The sequence below is a fragment of the Electrophorus electricus genome, chromosome 1 (assembly GCF_041902795.1).
Source record: "Electrophorus electricus isolate QZ-2024a chromosome 1, ASM4190279v1, whole genome shotgun sequence".
NCBI lineage: Eukaryota > Metazoa > Chordata > Actinopteri > Gymnotiformes > Gymnotidae > Electrophorus > Electrophorus electricus.
In genome coordinates, this window is record NC_137497.1 from 38556317 (window position 1) to 38576535 (window position 20219).

At 37.7% G+C, this 20219-nt stretch overlaps 1 protein-coding gene across 2 annotated transcripts; it reads left to right on the plus strand.

Moving 5' to 3' along the window:
* Nucleotides 1-313: 313 nt before the first annotated feature.
* On the plus strand, nucleotides 314-18864 carry cdh19 (cadherin 19, type 2). 2 transcript variants are annotated; one of them, XM_027018155.3, is made up of 13 exons: nucleotides 314-588; nucleotides 3915-4122; nucleotides 4366-4685; nucleotides 5850-6144; nucleotides 8564-8683; nucleotides 8855-9022; nucleotides 11471-11658; nucleotides 12543-12796; nucleotides 15172-15308; nucleotides 15528-15649; nucleotides 16459-16576; nucleotides 16900-17151; nucleotides 18003-18864. In XM_027018155.3, the coding sequence occupies exons 3-13, from the start codon at nucleotides 4476-4478 to the stop codon at nucleotides 18506-18508; spliced, it is 2370 nt and encodes a 789-aa protein (XP_026873956.2). In that variant the 5' UTR covers nucleotides 314-588; nucleotides 3915-4122; nucleotides 4366-4475; the 3' UTR covers nucleotides 18509-18864. The 2 variants fall into 2 exon arrangements, with proteins under 2 accessions (XP_026873956.2, XP_026873955.2); XM_027018154.3 differs by lacking the exon at nucleotides 3915-4122.
* Nucleotides 18865-20219: the final 1355 nt, after the last annotated feature.

A 20219-nucleotide genomic window follows, 5' to 3' on the forward strand; every position in this document is an offset into this window, starting at 1 on the left:
CCTGCCTGGAGGCCTTTCTCCTCCAGTCTAAATGTCAAAAAACAGACTGTATGCTTCTTATCATCCTTTGAAATAGTTGCCTCCGTGATGGATGCAATTCGTACCCAGCCAGTGAGATTCTAATAAGTGCCCTATTGTTAGCCAGAGACAGAGAGAGACAGAGAAAGAGAGTGTGTATTTGTATGAGTAAGAGAGAGAGAGAGAGAGAGAGAGAGAGAGAGAGAGAGAGAGAGGGGAAAGAAGAGAGGCAGAGACAGAAGTAAAGAAAGAGATGGTGGAATAAAGGATAGAAATCCATTTGTATTCCAGCCTCAGCTGTTTGCATGGAAAATAATGGCTTGTGTGTTGCTAGTGTGGTTCAAATAGTGAGCCAGACAATACTACCACTGTTTGTTCTCCTCGGGAAGTTATTGAGAATGGGGGGAGAGAGAGGGATGGAGGAGAAAGGGAGAGGTCATCAGCAGAGTGGGCATTAGCCTTACAACCATACTATGCAGCCGTGGAATCTATGAAGCTGTTTCTCAGTTCTAAGACAGCTTAAGGTTAAACAACTGAAGTGGAGTAAGGAGAGGTCACATACTCAGGAAGGTGAGTTGCTGTTATTCCCATTTGGGGAGATGTAATAGTTTTCTTTAGCAATAGGAGACATGCTTTTCAGACTAGCACCCTAAGCTAAGTCATCTAGAAGCTATAATTGAAGAGTTAAAACTTTTCAGCTGCAACTAGCAAGACTATTCATTATTTAAAACCTCTTTTACTATTTTAAATGTATGAGGCATAAATGCTAGATGTAGGCAATTTTCTTTATTCTAAATATCCAGATGTTCTGTACTGACATATGGACTGACCTTTTGCTATACTAAAAAGCTGCTTCACACACCATTGAGCTCCTAATTATATTTTACAACTGATAGCTTGATTATCTTACATGACTGACAAATATCAGGTCAATCAGATTAATCAACTTGATTCACAGTAATAGTAATAATAATAATAATAATAATATTCAAAATTAAGGTTTATGTGAATTGACATGTCAAAAAAAGGCTGTGTGTGTGTGTGTGTGTGTGTGTATGTGTGTGTGTGTTAGTGTGTGTGTGTGTGTGTGTGTGTGTGTGTGTGTGTGCGCGCGCGTGTGTGTGAGTGACAGGCAGAGGAGCAGACAGGCATGGATGTTTAAAATCTAAAATATTTTCATGTTTAATTGAAAAGCTAAATTCATAATCAGGACTTTGCAATGCAATTTTCTGTTTTAAATGCCTGATTGTCTGACTAGAAGTGTTATGTACCATTATAAGCCGATATGGAAGAGGTTTCGTTGTAAACCATCTGAAGTTTTTTCATGTGGTTCCTCATGTAATTGATTGCTGGTTGTTTTATGCAAAATCCCCTTCTAGAAACCTTTAAAAATGTATTTCAATTACTGCCAAAGGTTGTTTGTTGATCTGAGTCTTTGACTTTACTGATGTGAACATCCCTACAGTAACTCTACAAAAACAATCGTTAAGTCATATATGGAAATAACTGTTTTGTTTTTGTATTGGATATGGATGGTTACACATTAAAAAATGAGGTGTCATTAATCTATGATGCATAAAGTAAAACAGCAGGTCCCAACATGGGCCCTCCCAATAACCAATTAAACAGTGCTAAAAAGTACTAGATCTGTGACTTGTTATCAGACAAAAATTTGGAGTGGATAAAATTTTATATGATAGAGAGCACATGTAACTCTCTCTCTCTCTCTCTCTCTCTCTCTCTCTCTCTCTCTCTCTCTCACACACACACACACACACACACACACACAATACAAAAAACTGTAAAAGATGTACGTGTATTTGAATGTTTTTCCTTTAAAGTGTTGACAACACCTCTATATAGTTTGCAATGTTTTGCATCCAGAATACTGTTCGTATAATCAAATGTTTAGCAAATTCTTCAGTGTAGCAATTATAGAGAAAGGTTTAGAGAAAGCATGCATGGTAACCATGGCATACAAACATGGCTATAAATGTTGGCAGAATATGAATATTTTTGTATAAGTCTCGTACATTTGCTTCTGTATCACACTCTAGTGCTTTTTATTTGAGGCTGCAGGTGGCCTGCAGTTGCTGGTGGCTGATACGTGATTTCTAAACAATAGCTGTGAATAGCAGAGGTATGTGTGTGATGAATACATAAAACAATCAGGTTTGTGAACAGACAGGAAAATAAGAGCATACCAATACTTGGATTTGATTCATAATTTTAATTTTTGCAGTGCTCTCTCTCTCTTTCTATCTCTCTCTTTCTCTCTCTCTCTCTCTCTCTCTCTCTCTCTCTCTCTTTCTCTCTCTCTTTTATTTGACAGAGAGTATAGCAAAATATTCACCAAATTTTCTTTTCCTACACCTTAGAGTAGGAGACAAAGCAAACAACTACAACCCTAGACAGCTGAAGAAATATAACTATAATAATATATTGAAAGTTTCTTTGATAGGGCATCTCTTGACCCCCACCTCCACCTTTCTTGTGCATGCTCTCAGGGCTTTAAACCTACTTGCTTCAAAATTTCCTAACAACAATTTGGCACCCTCAGGTTCCTTTATTTCGCAAAGCCTACAGTGGCTGGCTAATGCAATGTGAAGTGCTGACAGATGATTGAGTGTAAATAGCCTAACGCCAGCACTGTGCAGCTTCAGCTTGTAGCGTGCAGCTGTGGTGCTCGGCAGCCTTATGAGAGCTCGTCATTAGCTCACGATTCACTGGCCACTAATGTGAATGTCACTCTCCATGCCATGCCGGATACAAGTGGCTTGCCGAAGACTCGCGCTTGCACGGGTGCATATGTGCCTGCTTATTCCTAAAGGCAAATTGAATTTCAAAAAGGAAATTGAGCATCAGTAATTGATTTTTATCATCATGACAGGGCACAACCAGCCTTGACTGGCAACTCACATGCGAGATGGAGCAGTAATTATCTAGTCATCCAAGTGGACTAATTGCAATGCTCATAATACCAAGGTCAATCTGAGCTCCTTTTGATCCTGTTAGCAAAGCTATCATGCAACAAAAGAAACAGATATCATGCTGGTCCTAATATTCACATTCTGATGACTGGCATAAGCAGTGACAATGATGCTTTGTTCCTTAAATAAGTAAAATAAGTGTCATATACTTAAGAAAATTTTGGTGATTGCTTTTAAGGATAATATACATCCTGCATGAACTCATTTTGCCTGTCATTTGAATGCATGGCAAAGATGTAGAGAAAATGATGAAGTGTTAGTCTGATTTAAGAATCATTCTTTTATCTGATGTAATAAAGGAGGAAGGTGGTGCAGTCAAGCAAAGTCAAATGTGTCATGTTGACATGATTAATGGTTTAATAGATATTGTTGGTGGTACTATTTTAAAGGAGAGTGTCAAAAGTATTTGATATATTCCAGGTGATGTACAGGAATGTTTTGATAATTTGATTTTTGAGATTTGGAGGAAAATTCACTTGGCTTCTGGGTTGGCCTTAGATTAAAAAAAATGCAGATGGTCTGCCTGTGCTGAAGTTTGTTTGATAGCATTTTTGGGTCTTGTTGGTGCCTATGATAATTACATTTCACTCTGCTGTGTGAAATGTGAACCTGCTGTTTCGAATTCAAACAGCTAATCAAGGTGGAAGAAGCAATTCTCACTTGTATGATTATTCTTATGCTTCCTTGGTAGTTTTTCCTTTCATCTGTAGCTCAAAGGTTTTTGTAAATAATTTATGAGGTACTTGGTCACACTTTGTACATAACTGAAAATTAAGATATTGAAAACATGCTATATACAAAATTGTGCAAAAATAACACAAATACAAATAACTCCTTAATTATACATACAGTAGTATGATTTTTCTGATGCTACACACTTTTTTTCTCCCTCTTTCCTTTGAATAGAGGGATTTAATTATGGCACTCCATTCACCATCTGGAGAACTTCATGCCTCAGTAAATGGAATGGTTTCCAAAGGCCTTCCCACATAGGCATTGTTATCATTGTTATCTCCTAAATTCTGGGCAATGCCTTGAGAGACTCTTCTATTTGTCATCTACTTCCTGGAACTCTTGAAAGATTCCATGCATACTGTCCACTTGGCATCTTTGTGTAGGCAATTTTTTCTCCTCTGATTTTACTGGTCAGAAATCTTCTTCTTCTTCTTCTTCTTCTTCTTCTTCTTCTTCTTCTTCTTCTTCTTCTTCTTCTTCTTCTTCTTCTTATTATTATTATTATATCTGTGTTCACCATGAGATCATTGTTCATAGCAATTACATAACCAAAGCAATGTGCTCTGTAACAAACAATTTCTTCTATGTTTTTGACCATTTTGTCCTCTTAACACCCTCTTAGAGACCCATGACAAAAACGGGACCAGAATTCTAATGGAACACTAACTGGCTCTAGGGGTCTAAACGCATCATCTGGAGCAGGGGAAAAGGGAGACAGGAAGTGGCCAAACAATGGATGGCTGTTCTGTTCTTCCCATGGTCATCATGATCTCCATCATGACTGGTTTAATGGGGAGTGGAGTAACAGTGTCCAAACAAAGACCGAGTCAGAGCCAGCTCACTGAAGGCCCCCACGCACCCCAGCTCAGAGCAAAACGTGGCTGGATCTGGAACCAGCTGTTTGTTGAGGAGGAGGATCCAACACCAAAGATAATTGGTCAGGTAAAACTACAGTCTGGAGTTGCACTTGATGCCATAAGGCTGCTGAAAAGGCTTTAAAAATATTAATTTAACTGCAGTAGTTCCAAGATTTACCAGAAAGCCTGGCAAGTCTGGGCATCAGTCTTAGCTCTGCTACTGTTTACTATTTACATGCTGCCACTTGGCCATATAATATATCATCACGGTTTAAATTTTTATTGTAACACAGATGACGCTCAGATATATGTCAGCATTAGCCCTGCTCAGACTATACTACTACCTGGCCTAGCTGACTGTATTCATGACATAAAGACATGGATGTATATGTACTTTTTAAAAATTGAATGTTAACAAAACTGAGTTGCTCCTAATCGGCCCCAAAGCTTTGATATTGCTCATATGGCCTTGGCATCAATATTGATGGGATTCTGGTGAAAGGGTATTTTGACCCTACACTAACTTTTGACATTCATATCAATTCTGTAGTTAAGTCAGCATTTTCCGTCTATATAACATTGTTCATCTCTGGCCATACTTTAGCCTGTCTTTCACTTCCATTAGTGACTTTCATCCCATATTAAGCACAAAATTCTTCTTGTTACATGTAAAGCTTTGCATAGCCTGTCTCATCATTTCCTGCTTGAGTTTCTTCTTCTATATGTCACATCTCATACTTTAACATTGCAAAAGTTAAGCCTTCTTCACGTTTCAAGGTTTAATTTGACCTCTATTGGTGTTCAATCATTTTCTGTGTAAAATATGGAATAGTCTTCCCATGTTTAGAATAACTCTATTCAGGATGCCACCTCTCTTCCTATATTTATATCTTTGTTAAATACATTGTTTTCATTATGCTATCAGTGCCATTTATTACATGTTATACATGTAATGTCCTTTTTGTTGCAAATCATGCACTTTCTCTTTCATTTCTTTATGTTTGATTGTAAAGCATCCTTGAGCTTGGGAAGGGCACTATATAAATAAATGGGAGAATGATGATGATGATGATGATGATGATGATGATGATGATGATGATGATGATGATGAAGACAAGTACCCATATATATTTAGTGGTCTTCTTGTTTGCAAGCACCTCTTGTCGTAGTGCTAAAATCTGCTCTGAAGCTGCACAGTTTAATTGTCCTGTAATTACTGTAATTTAACTGCTGCAATTTTTTTATTTAGCTGAAATCAAACTACGACACAGGAGACTTCACAATCAGGTACATCCTAACTGGCGAGGGAGCTGGAGAGGTCTTCACCATCGACGAGTACAGCGGTGAGATCCATACTCTAAAGGGCCTCGACAGAGAAGAGAAGGCATTCTATGTCCTCCGAGCCCAAGCCATCGACCGCAGGACTGACCAGCCCGTGGAGCCTGAGTCTGAGTTCATCATCAAAGTCCAGGATATCAATGACAATGCCCCCCAGTTTATAAACGAACCCTACGTGTCCAGTATTCCAGAGATGAGCCCAGTCGGTAGGGTATTCTCTAATGCCTCTGTCTTAAAGTGGATTTTCTCCACTAAATAAGGAGCACTAACTCTCTTTAGTAACACATAATTAGTGTGTTTATTGTTCAAAAAGCAACCATGTTGCAGTAGTAAATATTTACCTGTAACGCCCAACTGCAGCATTAACTGACGTGCTTTTATAGACGGTTTCAGGAGCATCATCAAAAGAAATGCTGATCACAGCACTGATCTAATTTCTTTAACTATTAAATCAATGAATAAAAGATAATATGTCAAGATATTGTATGTAAGTGTGTCAAAGTATTCTTCCACTTTTATCCTTACATAATGATGATGCATATACGCAGGCATTTAGATTTACTAAGGTTCTTCAAAATAAAGGACTTGTTGGATCTACTGCAACTTAGGCTAATTATCAAGATCTTATCTTGATTTATGATACTTGACCAATCCTATCTTGATATATGAGTTATATAACCAAACCCACCCTTCTAACAGAATAAATTATCTGATACCTAGAGAATAGAAGCATGTAAGGAATATTTTGTCAAATGGTTAGATATATTTTTATAAACCTAACATTTACACTAAAGAGAAATTGCGCACCTACAAGTCAATTGATGACTAAAACTGTACCCTACGGTCATGTACAAAAAGTTGGATATGATATAACATGCAGATTTTTGAATCATGAAGTAACATCATCTATACAGTCAAGGACACAAGAAAATGTATAAAGATTTTCAAACAATTAACTGATTCATGTGCTCTTCAACCCAGCTGGGGTTAATTTCATGTAAAGTGGACTATGTTATCAGTGGATTGAGCTATGTGTGGTTTTAAAAGCAAATGATTATACACTGATACGCATCATAGCACATAAATTAAAAGGTGAACAGCTAAATACCAATGAGTAACATTTTTCATTATTTGGTGTATGAAGCCCTAAATGTTAAGAAGGTTAAATGTTAAGAAGGTAGCTAAGAAGGCTAATGTTAGCAGTTAGATGCTAATTGCAGTGCTAATATGCTACTGGAAACTAGCTATAAAGTTAACTCTGTGAACATTGACTGTGGTCCTAGTATATTGAAAAGTCAGGAATTATGTCTTAGATATTCTCAGGTACACATATACACAACCAAAAGGATAAGCAAAGGGGCTCAGAGGTAGCAGGCCTGGTTTGCAATCTGCTGGCTACATATGTATTATGGTGTCCAAATAAGATGATCACTAATTTGTCTATTCAAAACATATTAGGTAGTTTAATTAGCTAAGTTGATTCGCATGGGAACTTAGAGTAGATTCCACCATTATTGTTTTATTTTGATTAACCTATTAAATCTAAATGGGTGTGTATATGCATCATCATTCTGTAAAGAGTGGAATAATATTTTGACACATGTACATACAATATCTTGATATAATGTTTTATTAATTGAATTAGCTGTTAAAGAAATGGGATCAACACTTGATCGATGGCAGAAATCTCTGCTTTCGTTGACAACATGGCCCCAGTGTCATCTTTGTTTACAAACTTAGAAAGGGTCTATTGATTAGGCTATACCTGGGCATTCATTTTTTTTGATTACATTTGAAACTGAAATTATAGGTTTTAGCTTTTTTCTTTAGCCTTTTTATTTAATTCTGTAATTTCCCCTTTTATGTCTTTTGTGTTTCTGCTGAGGTTTTTTTTTTTTTTTTTTTTTTTTTTAAACATTTGTTCTTGGAGAGTGGTTTCTGCTACTTAAATATATTGGGCTGAGATGATATGCCTGATTCAGTGAAATATGATTTATTTGTGCCTAAATATTTTTTATCAAAACTATTGCCTTTTTATTGCACATACATTGTCATTTCAATTTGTATGTATTCTTCTTCAGCTGGATAATATCTTTATTGCAATAAATCATACTTCAATGGAAAAGAAACTAGAGAAATGGGGAAAAAAGAGCAAGGTGAAAAGAAATAAACATGGACAGAGAAAGTGGGATTAAGGTGTGTTAGTGAATATCCTATCAGGGAGAGAGAGTGACAGAGAGAGCAGATTGAAAGCAATAGATAAACAGAAATCAGAGTCACGAAATGACAGAAAGCTGAAAGAAGGGATAAAGAAGAAAGCATTAAAAATGGTAGGATGATAATGATGATTATGATGAAGGACGAAGAGTGATATCTAGATGATGGCATGGGAAAGGTATGGGAAAGAAAGCGCTTTTAGAAAAGGAAAAAGAGATATGTCACAAGAGGGATCCGGGAACTGTCACCTGAATCACCTCCCTTGTGGCCGATACACAAACACACACACACACACACACACACACACACACACGCACACGCACACACACACGCACGTGCAGACACTTTTTTTTTTACCCAAGTCAAAAGCTTCTGTTGACAGTGTGTATACCTCCTCTCTCTGCACAGGGACGACAGTTGTGCAGGTGACAGCCACAGATGCAGATGACCCCATGTTTGGGAATAATGCGAAACTCATCTATTCCATTGTGCAAGGAGAGCCATACTTTTCAGTGGAGCCCAAAACAGGTAGCAATTGTGGTAGCAACGATGATTAATTTAGACAGCCTATCGGTTACTCATCCGATATAACTTTGTTTTCTTGAAAAGTAATTATAGAAATGTTCTCTCTCATTTATGGCAGCTGTCAGCTAAATTCCATAAATGTAAATGTAAATGTTCTCTCTCCCATCTTATAAGGTATTATAGTGACTTCATGGCCAAACATGGACAGAGAAGCAAGTGAGAAGTATCTGGTTGTGGTTCAGGTGAAAGATATGCTTGGATTTACTGGAGGCTACAGTGCTACAACGACAGTGACAATCACTCTTACAGACGTCAATGACAACGGGCCTATGTTCCAACACAGTGAGTTACATCAAGTGCATCATTAGCATATCCAAGATGTTCAAGCTAAAAAGAACAACAAAAAAAGATCTATGCCAACAGTACCTGAAAACCTTTTTGTTTTTACAAAACAGAACAAAATTCCCTTTATTCAGAATATTATTTTGTTGATCAATGAGATACACAAATTTTGGGTCTGCTACACACTTATTGTCTGGTAAAAGAGAGCAGTTCCTGGACAGTGCAGAAAAAAAATATAGGCCTACCTTTATTCTGATACTGCAACATGTGAAACACATAACTGTCAGGATCAAAATCATTTTTTAAATCCATACGAGCCATATGAGCACAAAGGGCTTATAAAGGAACAACATAATGACATAACAACACACAGCTGACACGATGGAGGAGACTCAACAAGCGCCACCTGTATGGAATGTGGCACAAAACCAAAACTTACAACACGTGCAACAGAAATGCACGACATAAACAAAAAGCTATGTGGATGCCACTCCCGACAAATGGAGGCTAATGGCAGGGAGGCACAAAAAAAAAAAAAAAAATTATATATATATATAATTTAAGCAAAATATATGCTGTGTCAAGCTCTGACCTTTTGATTATTCATCAGTTGTTCTATTGAAATGTACATGTAAAAACATTTTTGAACTTGGCATCTCTAGTGCAACATATGTTGTGGTTGGCCATTACTTTTATGATTAAAATGCTTTTAATATATTATTTTAAAGGGCTTAATAATGCTTCTGAAGTCATGAAGGTTACTGCAGGTATGACTGTGATTGATTCAGTCAATTTAATTTGTTATGCATAATTTAATTGATATAATATTTGGGGAAGACAGTACAAAAACATGAAAGCTCATGTAGCTTGGCCTCGACTTGTTACTCACAAGGTTCCATTTTCTTCTGATTGGCTTTGAATTCTAGTGTGGAATTGTGCTTTTCAGGGCTTACCAGAGAATCACCGTGGTTTCCTGTTATAGATTAAGAATTGTTCTTTCTAAACCAAAACACATGACTGGGAGAGCTGGCTTGCATGGATGACATACTGCTGGAATGGCGATGATAACAATCATGATTATCTTTTTCAAATTGCATGAACTGTATGTATCTAATCATTCATTTCTGATTTTGACAATGTAAATCTACTCTGAATCAGACATTTGTGCATTTGCTGTGGGACCTCTTTAAAATTATCTACATTTTGCACTTGGACATGCTTCTCCTGTTTCTTGTGTCTCTCTCCTTCTGAGAGAGCAGGTTATTTCACCACCACTGACACTGCTGCTAATCCAGTTGGACAGTGGCACAAACTGTTTTTCTTTCATATTCTAAAGTGCTTTTCAATAAAAAAGGCTTATCCCAGAGTTTTGTTTTAGGTTATGCCGCACAAGATGGCAGTGTGTTATGACTGTTGGAATGAAACACACAGCTATAATAATGATAATAATAATAATAATAATTATCATTATTTATTTATTTATTTATAGCATTACTCTTAGGTAAGAACTAAGTCCCAACAGAATTCATTGTAAGGTATGTAAAGGTATTACAGTTCCTGTTACTTGTTTATTCTTCTTATTTCATGCACACATGGTCTCATGGGTGGGGGGGGGGGGGGGGTGTCTCTGTGGCACACTGAAGTATGAGCAACTTGTTCAAACTCACTCCAGATGTAGCTACTCTTCTGCATAGCCCAAGTGTCTGCACACCAGGTGTACTATGAATGTCCTCTTTTTCATTTGCTCTGGGGATTCTTTGTCTTGGATTGCTTTTTATGTTTTTTTCACTGTTTTTTTTGTGACATAGGTGATTCACCTGCATATTGTCCTAAGAGCATGTTTGGCTGATTTGTATTCCACGTTCTCGACCAGTGCTCCTTATTCCTGATTTAATCATGCCATCTGATGTCAAGTATTCAGTATCTGGTTTCTACATTTCTCACACAGAGCACAAGACATTAGAATTTCCCTTTCAAGTCTGATCCTTCTGTTTGTGAAGCACAGCAATGTCTGTAAGCCAATTTGGACTTTAGTATTTTTATTTGAATGATTTTTCATAAACTTGATGTGTCGAATCATTTGTGTGCAGCTGATATCATTACTTCTGTAACTTAAGTGAAAACCCTCTGTTGTTATTTGAGCCCTTGCAAAAAAATCAAACATACAAAAAAACATAATCAGCCATTTTCCCTTCACTTATAGTTTTTAATTTTGTATAGTTTTTAATCTTGTATACTTTATTTGTATACTTTATTTAGACTTACCTTCATTTCATGTGGGCATTTTAAAATGCTATAATGCTTGTTTTTATTTTGTAGAATGCAGAAAAACAAAAATGGACATGTATGGTTTTGCCGTGCAATGGCTCATTTTTGTGGCCCACAATTATTGGAATATTTCATGAAGGTACTGTGTGATATCTTGGGTGTTCTCTTTTTTGTCTCCAGATTTATACACATTTGGCATAGCAGAGTCGGCTCCAGTGGGCACAACAGTGGGCAGGGTAATGGCAAAAGATGCAGATGTCGGCGTGAATGCCATAATGAACTACAGTCTAGTTGGCCTGGAGGAGAACGCCACCTTCAGGGTGCAAACGGACCCTGTCACCCAAGAAGGCATAGTGACACTGGCTAAAGTGAGCATGTTTACTCTTATGGCATATTAAAAGAAACTAATACTCTATTAAAAGAAAGTGTACTCTACAACAGAGTACATTATATTTTGACATTTCAAAAATTGCGGTGGGCAGTGGTGCATTTACAATGTTATGTAAAATACATTCATTATGTTATTAAAACCATCTATGATAGAACAGTGTTCAATGTCTTTCTCCCAAAATATTCCACTATTTTTCAAATTGGCTTGGGAAGACTTAAATATAGATATTTTGCAAAAATGCAGATTGGTCTCTTGGCATATGATTTCTTTATAATAAGAGAGAATTGTACACATTTGGTAATTTATTTGATGAAAATGTGTTTAATGTTTTCTTTAGACAGCTATTCCCTGCTGAGCCCAGTTAGATGTGTGATGTAATATTGTTGTGTTCTAACTTTGATGGGATCATCTCCCATGGCGTGTCTCATATTGAGTGGAAAGTGCCCTTCACAGATGTAGTTTTATGTGTCCTGCTTAGCTGCTCCTATCTGCTAGGAAACACTGGGGGAATTGAATTAAGATGGAATTGCCTTGTTATGAAAATGACTCACTTGCCCCGTGCTCCTTTTGGGGCTATATTAATAGTTTTCATGCTGTTTTTAACTAGCATCAACATGTCTATTGAAATTCAGCAGCAATTTAGTACTAGCTCACAGCTGGTAACTCATCAAGTTTGAATGAACCATTTTCCCAGCTGATGGAAACTGATGGGAAAAGCAGTATAGCCTTTCTTTGATTCCTCAGGGTTTTTGTTTTTTAATAAAGAGCTACTGACCTTTGAACTCTTTATCTGCTGTGCAATCAGAGCAATAACATTAGTGATTTCTTTATGTGTTAAAGCTGACTGTATCTTTCCCATAGCCTTTAGACTATGAGAGCAAGAAGCGTTTTGCCATCACCATAGAAGCCACCAATGACTACGTCGACACTCAATTCCTAAGCATCCATGAATCTTCTGACAGGACAAAACTGACAATCCTTGTGACAGATGTGGATGAACCTCCTATCTTCTCTGCTCCTTATTATGAATGGAAAGTTCTAGAGAATGTACCTGTTGGAACTGAGGTTGGCACAGTCTATGCCAAAGACACAGATGCTGCCAACAACTCCATCAGGTAAACCAAGCATATATTAATTTGTGTTGTTTATTTGGACTTGTACAAAAAAAGAAAAGTAGATGTGACCAATAAAACAATAAAAACACCCTTAAAGGAATATTTTGGCCAAAAATCTAGTTTACACAGTTTTTTTTTCCTGTACACAAAACATAGTTGATTAGCCAAGAAATGCTTGTTGTCCAAAGTATATAAATATATAGATAAACACTTTGCTTGAAGAGCTGATAAAGAACCTGTGTCCAAAGTGTCCTGTTTCTCTGAAAACTTTGTGTACTACACATCTATGTCTTTAACTGCAGTATACTGCAGTTAAATCCTAAATACTGCAGTTAAATCCTAAATCATAATCAATAAAAATAAATTGTATTGTATTTTATTTATTTAATTAATTTTATAATTTTTTGTTGTTGTTTTTTTTTGGGGGGGGGGGTTAAATTATGAGGCTAGAGAAAGGTGAAGAACTTACTCATTAATGAATTGTGAAAACCATAATAAAAGCTGCTCAAAGTGTGTGACCTAAAATTTAACAAACACAGATATTTGAATTGCTGGAATTACGCTAAACCTTGATTTTATGGGATTTATATTTGGGATTTATCTGTGATAAATTATAATAATTTAAAGATATTTACATCTAGGGCTATAAGAAAGGAAAAAGTAAAACTCTCTGTGTGTGTGTGTGTGTGTGTGTGTGTGTGTGTGTGTGTGTGTGTGTGTGTGTGTGTGTCTGTGTGTGTGTGTGTGTGTGTGTGTGTGAGACATTTCTAAATAGCTCCAAAGCTTTGAAGGGAAGGGAGTCATTGTCTTTCTAACTGAGTTAGAACCAACTCCCTATGATCCTCTTCCTCACTCTTCATCCCAGCAGCTGCTTGCCACATGCTCATATTTATCTCATATTACTTTAGAAAGAAATAATAGCTCTTGAATAAAACATCGGTCTCCCTTTCTCTCCCTTGCTCACTCTCACGTTATTACAATCCAGCCAAGGTACTGCCCATGCCAAAATAACAATTCTCCATACGGGCTCACATTCGGAATTCAGACCCATGTACATTTGCAGGTTCGCATGTGATGCATGCCATTGGCGAGGACAGTAACTCTGTCATTGGCTCAGTGAGAACTGGGGAAACAATAACTGAGCTAGGCTCAAGGGCTCGCTTTTGTCATTAAATATCTCACAATAGAGGATTAATAATTACAGCTGCAGCAAAGAACTTGTCATAAGTTTTTGAGCATAGTGATCAGGAATGATTTCAAATGGAAATATACATATATACTTTGATCTCAGTTAAACTGAAAAGGGCCCTGTTTGAGCAGTTCTTATCTGTATGATTTTAAAATAAACTGTGGTATTGTTGTTGTGAGCACCGGTTGTCTAAGAATCATACTGCTTCCGGCAATGTTTTAATTAAGAAGATGTAATACCGTTAATCTTTAAAAAGTCCTGCCTCTGGTCCAAATCATATGAATTTGTAAAAGGTTATCAAACAGAGGAAAAGAATACATAGCATAAATTATTTTTGATTGCGTTCTACACATTGCCTATTTGCGTAACTATACCACTTATGAACAGAATTCTACTTTATAAAAACAGACTGGTGAGAGATGAGCACCAGTTCTACAGGCAACTACAGTTGCAAATCAAAGAGCAAAAGTGTGTGTGTGTGTGTGTGTGTGTGTGTGTGTGTGTGTGTGTGTGTGTGTGTGTGCGTGCATGTGTGTGTTTGAATTGGTGTATATTTGTATAGCTTTCTTCATCCTCTTCCAAGGAGGCATCCTTAGAAAAACTATATTTTAAGCCAACTAAAGTCAAAAGGAAACAAAAATTAGAATAATTACAGTTATACTGCTCATGTGTACAGCATTATAAGCATTATAAGCATATGCAATACATGAACAAAACATATAACATTGAGGAAAACCTTAATGGTGTATATTATTAAGAAGAAGATCAGCATACCCCACATTCCCTGTTACTCACTTTTTAAATTAATATTAAATGATAAGGATTTTTCAAGTTACAGTTCTTAAATAGACCTCTAGGCTTATTATTTATTTAGTTAGTCACTTTGGAAGAAAATCGAATGTCTCACTTTGACTCCTACAAAAAACAAACAACCCCCCCCCCCCCCACCACATATAGGCTTTATTTTTTAGTCATGCAGACACCTGGAGAGTCAATCCTTGTTTGAATGTTACTCCAACCATAATCTAGGCTACCTAACCCATTTCGTTGTAGTTACCACATCTAATAGCAGAATGGCCGTGATCAGTATTCCTTCCACTGCTCAAAGGGCATGTCACCTTTCTCTTCAAAGTACTGACTTGTACAGAAGTACTGACTTTTTCTTTTCTTTTTTGTTTGTTACCAGATACTCCATAACCAAGGGCACTGAGCTGAAGAAAGCCTTCAAGATTGACCCCAACGATGGAACAGTGTCAGTAGCTAAGCCTCTAGACCGAGAGACAGCAGCTTGGCAAAATCTCACTGTCACTGCCAAAGAGATGAGTGAGTGGCCAAAGTCTCCATCTCTCCCCTTGAGAGAAGTGAGAAAATGCTATGGTTGCATCGTAGATCGATCTCTGCCTGTTAAAGATAGCTCTGCACACTATCTGTTATCTGGCTTATAACCATAGACTTGTATCCCATAGACATAGCATTTTAAATCCTGTATTGATTTATTTGAGTTTTGATCTCCTGTATTGATTTATTGATTTGATTTTTCAGAGGAAAATCAGTTATCCTCTTCAGTATCTGTGTTCATCAAAGTCCTGGACATCAATGACAATATACCCACTCTGTCCAGGGATTACAGACCTTATGTGTGTGAGGGAACACAGGCAGGGGAGGTATAGTATCACATACACACACAAACAAGCAAACACATACACATATCTGTCAATCACTGCCAAAACATTACTGCAAAACATGTCCAAAAGACAGTCTCAGAGAGGCGGTGTTTTCTTGCTGTTTTAAGCGAGGCACTACACTCACTCTGAGTAAGGCATCCATGGGATTGTCCACTCAGGCTGTATTCTGCCTATCCAGCACTTCTGAAGAACCACTCCATTCAGCAGACCAGAGTTTACCCATGGCAGTGGAACAATACCAAGTTTGAATGGGCACTAGGTGGAGACAGGCAATCCAACATTGGGCTACTCTGCTCTGAATTTCATGAAGCACAGCAAAAGTTGCAAATACTTTGTCAGGCAAAGACCTGCGGGTACAGGTGTAGAGCTGAACTTAAGTCTCAGTCTCTCGATTTATATACTATGTATGACTGAAACTCCTGCACAGCAAACACTGTCTTCAAGCCACAAATTATCAATTAGGGGAGACAGTTGCTTCAGGATCCATAGCATGCACTCTTGACAGGAATCTTGCTCTATTTGCTCAGAATCGGATTGTTCTCTGATAGCTGTGTGGAGAAAGGTGGAACTCAAAGATATAAGTCCGGTATCAAGTTATGGTCAATCTAGGCTATCACAGCTGAAAAAATAGCACCACCCTACATATGTTGGTACAGAGAACTTAAGGCTGGTGAATCTCTGAGGTCGCTTCAAATAGATGGTCAAATACACGGTCGATGACAATGAGTTGAGGGTGTCATGGCAGGAGATTTTGAGGTTTGCATTAACAAATGTATTTCTTTGTGAAGGTCATCCAGATTATCAGTGCTGTGGATGCAGATGAGCCAGTAGAAGGCCATCACTTTTATTTCTCTATGGTGCCAGATAAGCACATCAATCCCAACTTCACCATCAGGGACAACCAAGGTAGAGTGGAAAACAATGAAAAAAAAGAAAATACTTATTGGTATGTTGGGTTGCTGAATAATACTTTGTGTTTATCCAAGGACAAAATATTTTCTGAACAAACAGTGATTCACAAAAAAATGCGTGGAACTAATTTTAGGGCAGCCTAATGCTAGGCTGGAAGAAAACATTCCCAGTTTGCTTTGTGCACAGCCACAATCGCTTATGTCTGAGAGTAAAAGAATTGCAAGGTTTTGTCTGTTTGAACCCAGGAGTAATGCAGTGAACGTTGTATGTCATACCTCATCCAGACAATAAGTGAACTTTCCCTCTGTTTGTCACAGACAACACGGCAGGCATCTTGACACGTCGTAGCACATTTACTCGTCATGACCGCACAATGTATCATCTCCCCGTGGTTACAGTGGACAGTGGCTCCCCAGCCCTTTCCAGCACAAGCACCCTCACCATCAGCATATGTGCCTGCCAGCCTGCAGGACACTGCCCTACAGGTGGAGTGGAAGCACTGGCCCTCTCTATGGTTGTCAGCATGCAGGTCTTACTGGGTCTGTCCGTGTGCTTTGTCCTCCTCGTCGGTAAGGTTTCATGGATAATTTACTCTAATTATGTTTCTAATGGACTGTAGGGTCTATTTTTAATGGACTGTAGGGTGGTTTCTGTGTTTTCTTACAAATCCTGGGAACATGTTTCTATAATTGTAATTAAAAACTAACATCTCCTTAAATGGTAGAAATTAAAGGGGGGAAAAAAGTAAAAATTACAGAATGCTCTTTTCCAACAGAAAGCTTGAGACAGTGAGATCTAATACAGTTGTCATTCACATTAAGCAGGCAAGTATGATCTGAGTGGATATTTGACGGGCTAATCCATCTCCATCATGGAACATACTGACCAGTGTGGATCTAACACAGATTCAGTAATGCTAAAATGCCTTCTCGACGATAATAAAGCTATTATATAATAGTCAGACATAATCTATACTGTATTTAGTGATAAACATGAATGCAAACATGATAACTATGCAGACTACATACTTATTTCTCAGATATGAATGAATGTTTACAGTATTTCACAACTGGCAATATGCCAAATTGGTTAAGAAGGAAGAGGCCTTCAGATTTACTTTTGACCCACTGCTCTGTACTATTCTGTGCTTTTCATGCTCTCACCCACCTAATTCTGCTCAACAAATAATTATCAAATCTTTCATCATTAATTCCTTGAAATCCATTTAAAATGTAATACTTTGTAGGCCAGTGAGTGACCTGAATTTGAAAGCACAGGAACATTAAAACAGTTCTAATTTCTTGCTGTAGCCTCAACTGCAAGTGGAAAACATACTTGGCACTTCACAAGCTCAGCATTGTGCCTCAGAGTACATCAAGGCTCATGAATGTGATCCCAGCATATCTGTTTCACCCCACAGTGCTGTCGTTACTAATGCTAGCTATATGGAGGCACAGGAAACTTCAGCAGCAGAAGCTGGCTGCCCAGGAACTTGACGCAGAGGATTACTCAGAGAAGGTCTTACACTATGCCGAAACCAACTCTGCTGAGGACGCAACGTGTCCGATCCAGCCTGTCCCACTGAGGCCCCACCCACGTCGCCGCGAACGTGGACTCCGAAGGGAGGAAGTGGCAGCGAGCATCCGCATGTCACTGCGCCACTCACACCTCATTGGCCCTGAGGATGAGGTCTTCCAACAGTTCATAATGGACCGACTGGCCGAAGCCGATAGTGACCCCTACGCCCCGCCATTTGACTGCTTGCACACATACACCTTCGAAGGGACAGGGTCCCTCTCAGGCTCCCTTAGCTCTTTGGAGTCCTTGACCTTTGACCCCTGCATGGATCAACCCCGTGACCCTGGGCCATGTTTCTTGAGGCTGACTCCCTGGCTAGGAACAGTAGATGATGAGACTTCATTCTGAACTGTGGAGAAATGAATGCGTTTACTTTAGACCTAGCCCTTCATATAGTTAGAGCTGACCTCACATACCTGAAAAGGGTAAAGTGAACATGTGCATACTAAAGAATATGTATAATATTATTAAATGTTTTATATTATTATATTATATTATTTGGATAGTTTATTGTTGTTGTCATTGTTTCTTTTGTATTGCAAACAAAAAAGGTCTTAGTCTATATTTTGGTTTGAAAAAAGAGTTACATTATAGATTATAACATATTGCTATTTATTTAAACATTTAACACTTTGGTGAATTATCTGTAGTATTTTGAGCAACTGTATTATCAAGTTGAAGGAAATACATTATTTTTTCCACTGTTGAGTTTGCTTTAGTCAATTTTTTCATAACATAAATATGCCTCTATATGTAACAGTGTCTCTGTTATACATCATTTATATTTACAAACAGTTTTAGAATGACAATTATTAATTAGCAGCTGATATCTTTTTTTCAGAATAGAATTATTCCGTTTATCTCATGAAATGTCTTGGGTCCTGGTAATAACCTCAATTGCAGCAACAACAAACCTACACAAAACCAGAAAAAAAAAAAAGTGCTGCAGTACAAAATCATCACACAAAAGGGTTGTAAAATCAGAGCACACACACACACACACACACACACACACACACACACACACACACACACATATATATATATATATATATATATATATATATATATATATATATATATATATATATATATATATGCGCGATAACGTACATGACAGCATGAGGTGGTTTGTACATTATTTCTTCTTGGGTGTGAAATTATGAACTGTGTCACTTAATAATAGGACTATTTTTTTTTTATTCCTCAGAGTCACTCAGTTCTCAACATTATGATCTCAGTATCTGGCCTCCAGATATCTATATGGCTGAATGGCTTTAGGTCAAACCACTCTGAAGCTCATCAATCTGGGCTGTTTCAATACAAGTTAGGGTTGATTGATCAGGGTTCCATTATTAACCACAGATGCAATTTGGTATCTCAGAATTAGCTGTGATTCTGACTGACATCAGTAAAAAGTGTGAGAGTAAAAGGAAAACTTAGCAGGTGTTATGCATGTACAGGATTAGCCAGGAACCTGTTTAAACTATGTCAAAAAACATCCCTGATCTGTCCTGAAATAGCACCTTAACAGCACCTTAAATAGCACCTTGGCACAGTAGGGAGGCACAGAACTGTTCCTTTCTAACCAGGGGTTATCAATGGCACCTGTGTCTGCCCCTGCTTAAGAGAAATTTTCATGCTGTCGCTTGTTCAGTGTTGGTGCACCTCTCTGGGTGCATCTAGTTTCCAATTTGAAAAAGTGTTTCTGTCATCTCAATCACTCACCAGAAAGCACTGATCTCACCTGAAAGCAATCATCTTTATAAAATTAGTTACATGTCTGAATTACTTTGTTCTGTTATCCACTCTCCATGGAAGAATCACACTGTTTATACAAGTCTCTCAAATAAGGGGTCCTATGTTCATTTTTATCTTGAGGTGAGCACCATGCTACAAGGATCCCAAATTTAATGGTGTCTCTGCTCATGTCCTTAGAATGTGCCAACCAGTCAGCAGATATTTTCACTGAACTCTTAAGTCTCTACCTAAGACTCTACCTAAGATTTACATCATGTCTTAACAGAACCACCATTGTTCAAGTCCCCAATATATCTAT

Excerpts from the sequence above, each read along its gene's own strand:
- cdh19 (XM_027018155.3), top strand. The coding sequence starts at position 4,476 with ATGGATGGCTGTTCTGTTCTTCCCATGGTCATCATGATCTCCATCATG. Across the intron at positions 4,686-5,849 it reads CACCAAAGATAATTGGTCAG|CTGAAATCAAACTACGACAC; the intron begins GTAAAACTACAG and ends TTTTTTATTTAG. Across the intron at positions 11,659-12,542 it reads GCATAGTGACACTGGCTAAA|CCTTTAGACTATGAGAGCAA; the intron begins GTGAGCATGTTT and ends TCTTTCCCATAG.